Source organism: Porites lutea, chromosome 7, assembly GCF_958299795.1.
Source record: "Porites lutea chromosome 7, jaPorLute2.1, whole genome shotgun sequence".
NCBI lineage: Eukaryota > Metazoa > Cnidaria > Anthozoa > Scleractinia > Poritidae > Porites > Porites lutea.
The window spans coordinates 32,744,016-32,747,262 of NC_133207.1; the positions used below are offsets into that span (position 1 = coordinate 32,744,016).

Genomic DNA, 3,247 nt, shown 5'->3' on the forward strand with positions numbered 1-3,247 from the left:
TGACGCAAAGCGCGGGAAAGTGCATGCGAGCGCGTCACAATTGGCTTTGGTTTTACTTCTGATTGGATGAAAAGGTGGCGCGAATCTTTTAAGCCAATCGCATCGTGTAGAAAGTGCAAAACCAAATACTTTTCGACACTCAAATGAAAACCGCTCTAAAAGGGATGCAGAGTTCTAAACTAGATGTTTAGGGACTGGTCATAAGTACAGGGGGGGTGGGCTATGAAAAATTGGGGGTGGGTTAGTATTTTTTTAACACGTTAAAAAGGGTGGGTCGGGAAAAATAATGTACTGCATTAGGGGTGGGTCATTTTAAATTATTCACATATCACTACAAACATTAGTAAAATCTCTTTTTAACAATAAAGCTAATTTTCCACATTAATCCAACTTTATATGACAACAGGAATTCACATAATAAATATTTTGTTTCTATTCATATACAGTCTTTAAATCTGAAGAGTGGTTACGCGGGAAACTTTTTATGGTATAAAATCTAGAACAAAGCTTTACTGTGTGTTCATAAACCTATCTTATGTTAACATCTTTTTTAATTTCTTCTAATCATCTTTAGTCATCTTCACCATTACCATCACCCTCAGAAGTATTACCATCCTCCTCCTCCTCGTCCTCCTCCTCCTTCTCATCATCATCATCATCATCATCATCATCATCATCATCATCACTATCATCTATAGCACTCAATACAACAGACCTATTCGGCTAACTCAATGTTGTACCCAATTCAAATCTCCTGGGGATAAGATTCTTTGTGTATTGTATTGGCATTATAATGTTGCATTCACATTTAAATGATATGGAAATTTGGGTACAACATTGAGTTAGCCGAATTGGTCTACAGATGACACGTTTGCTCTGATTGTTTCAATTGCATCCACTGTAAATTTACCTTTACTTATTAATAGTTTTAACCACCTACCATCTCTCTTTGTTAAGCTGTTAAGGCCTATCACACTACAATGATTGAAGGTTATAACTTCACCATAAGATGATGAATGACTGATTGCGGAGAACACTCTCTTACAATTTTTCTCTGCTCTTTCACAGCCTCGCGTCCTAGCTTTTGCTTTATTTTCTTTCACTCTTCTCTTTTTATATACGAATGTTTCTTTTGCAAAAGGATACATTCTCTTGTGTTTTTCTTTTTGGGCCTCTGCCCTCATCAAAGTCTTGTCAAATTAATGTTACTTCGCAATTCTCAGGGTGCAAACAAAGTCAGTTTTACAGCTTGCCATTCGAGCAAGCTGTAACTAGCATGTACTAGCCCGAAAGTCATTTCAACTAGCCCGAAAAAAATTTGATGAGCAGGATTGATTACAGTTCTTCTGTTATTCGAATTCCTAAAAAAATCTCACTTGCCCATTGGGCAAGTTAAAAACAGAATTCACTAGCCCCGGGCTATTGGACACTACTTTCTTTGCATGCTGAATTCCGCAATCATTCCCAACCATTTTTCATTGAAGCGTTGCCCACACTCTTGCCCACTGATGATTTTCCCCGACTTTTTAGTGAACCGCTGGGCATTCTCTGTCTGGATACTACTCTTCAGCTTCTCAGATTTCTCTTTCAAATCCTGAAGTTTTTTAATCTTGTGATTAATTGCTTGGCGGTCAGTAGGCTTTAAGGGTTCCTCTTCTGAATCACCTTAAAGTGGTAAGCCAATGTTCCCTAATGTACCTATCCACATCAGTGTTACTGGTTTGGTTGGGGGGTGGGTCACTAGTTTTTTCTGTGCCACTCCAGGGGTGGGCCACCCAAATTTTGTCAAATAACTCGGGGGTGGGCCACTGAAAACCAGTATTTTAAAAAAAATTTTTCATAGCCCACCCCCCCCCCCCCCCTGTACTTTATGACCAATCCCTTAGGGGTATCATTTGTGAATGTGATGCATATGAAAGGGGTACCTTTTCAATTAAATAAGATATATAAAAGGGTAAGAGATTGGACCTCCGGGCAGAGCCTTCCTGTACAAAACTCTTTTGGTTACCCTTCTAGGGGATTCAGCTTCGTGTACCCCCCGGTAAATAAAGGTTTGCACACGCGGGAAAATGACGTGGAAGAATTTTTTCCGGTTATAGCATTTTGAAAACGCAAAGTTTCAAGAGTTTGACATTGTGTTCCACTTCTAAATTTGTTCATTCGACTTGTTTTGATTGCCCAACGTCCCCCAGGGCTATCGCTAGCGCCTGAAACTAATTATATAAACTCTCGTGACGTGATTTATGCTTACCAATAAAGTTCCCTCTCATGAACGAGTCAGTACTCGAGTGTGGAAGGCTGCTGAAAATCACCAGGTTGTTCTTCTTGAGGTATTTTTTGCTCTGCGTGCCGTCTTGGTGCTCGGCGATAGAGGATGAAGTAGTAAACACCTTCAAAAAAGAATAGTCCTGATGAAATGAAACCGCAAATCCCCGCAGCCTCCAAAGTGCGAACCTTAAAGTCTGAGCCTCTTGCAAACACGATTCCAGAACCGATCAGCAGGGTCAAGAAAGCCAAAAAGCAGAACACCACGCCAAGAATGGGATGTCTCAGGGCTGGAGGTAGCTTCTCAAGTAGATGAGTCGTGCCAAGGATGATGTACAATACCATAAAAACGAACAAAGTTGTGGCGACGAAGATCAGGAACTCGTACTCTGGTTTGTCGGTGAAGGGAAAAGCGGCACAAATGACGAAGGTTAGAAACGTCATGATTGCTTCAATGAGCTTTAGCCATCCCTCCTTTGTGGTTACGATCCAGAGAATATCACAGCAACTGCAACTACAACAACGAGTTTGTGTCGTGGACGTTGTCTGATCATCCTCCATGTTGGATTATGGCACGCCTGTCAAGGAAGGGTCTCATGTACGAAAGCCGAGGAATGGTCTATAACCCGCACGTGGGTGACTATATGGAAAGGAATGGTGGACTGACGGACTGACGGAATAGCGGAATAAATTAAAATTACAATGTACTTAATAGTTACATAGGTTTTTTATATTTGTATATGCATAATTCACATTTTATCTTGTTTTGTATATTTAGTTTGTCGAGCGTTTTTAACATGAGCCTCTGGCTCGGAAGATTGTGCAAGCACTTCCCACGTCTTGGACATTAAATAAATTGTTCTATTCTGTTCTATTCTGGGTTGTTCGGTTAATCTACCGGATGCAATATTTATTCAAAACCCAGCGAATCGAAGAGAAGGATAACTGACGCCAAGTAGCTCCTGGTAACGCTCAATTTCCC

At 40.6% G+C, this 3,247-nt stretch overlaps 1 protein-coding gene across 1 annotated transcript; it reads right to left on the reverse strand.

The window, feature by feature from the left end:
* Positions 1-367: 367 nt before the first annotated feature.
* On the reverse strand, positions 368-2,827 carry LOC140944812 (uncharacterized). The gene is made up of 2 exons (XM_073393916.1): positions 2,281-2,827; positions 368-723 (listed from the first exon to the last, which is right to left on the reverse strand). The coding sequence occupies exons 1-2, from the start codon at positions 2,824-2,826 to the stop codon at positions 571-573; spliced, it is 699 nt and encodes a 232-aa protein (XP_073250017.1). The 5' UTR covers position 2,827; the 3' UTR covers positions 368-570.
* Positions 2,828-3,247: the final 420 nt, after the last annotated feature.

Coding starts and splice junctions, on each gene's coding strand:
- LOC140944812 (XM_073393916.1), bottom strand. CDS start 2,826: ATGGAGGATGATCAGACAACGTCCACGACACAAACTCGTTGTTGTAGT. Junction 724..2,280: donor AGCCTTCCACACTCGAGTAC/TGACTCGTTCAT, acceptor ACATTGAGTTAG/CCGAATAGGTCTGTTGTATT.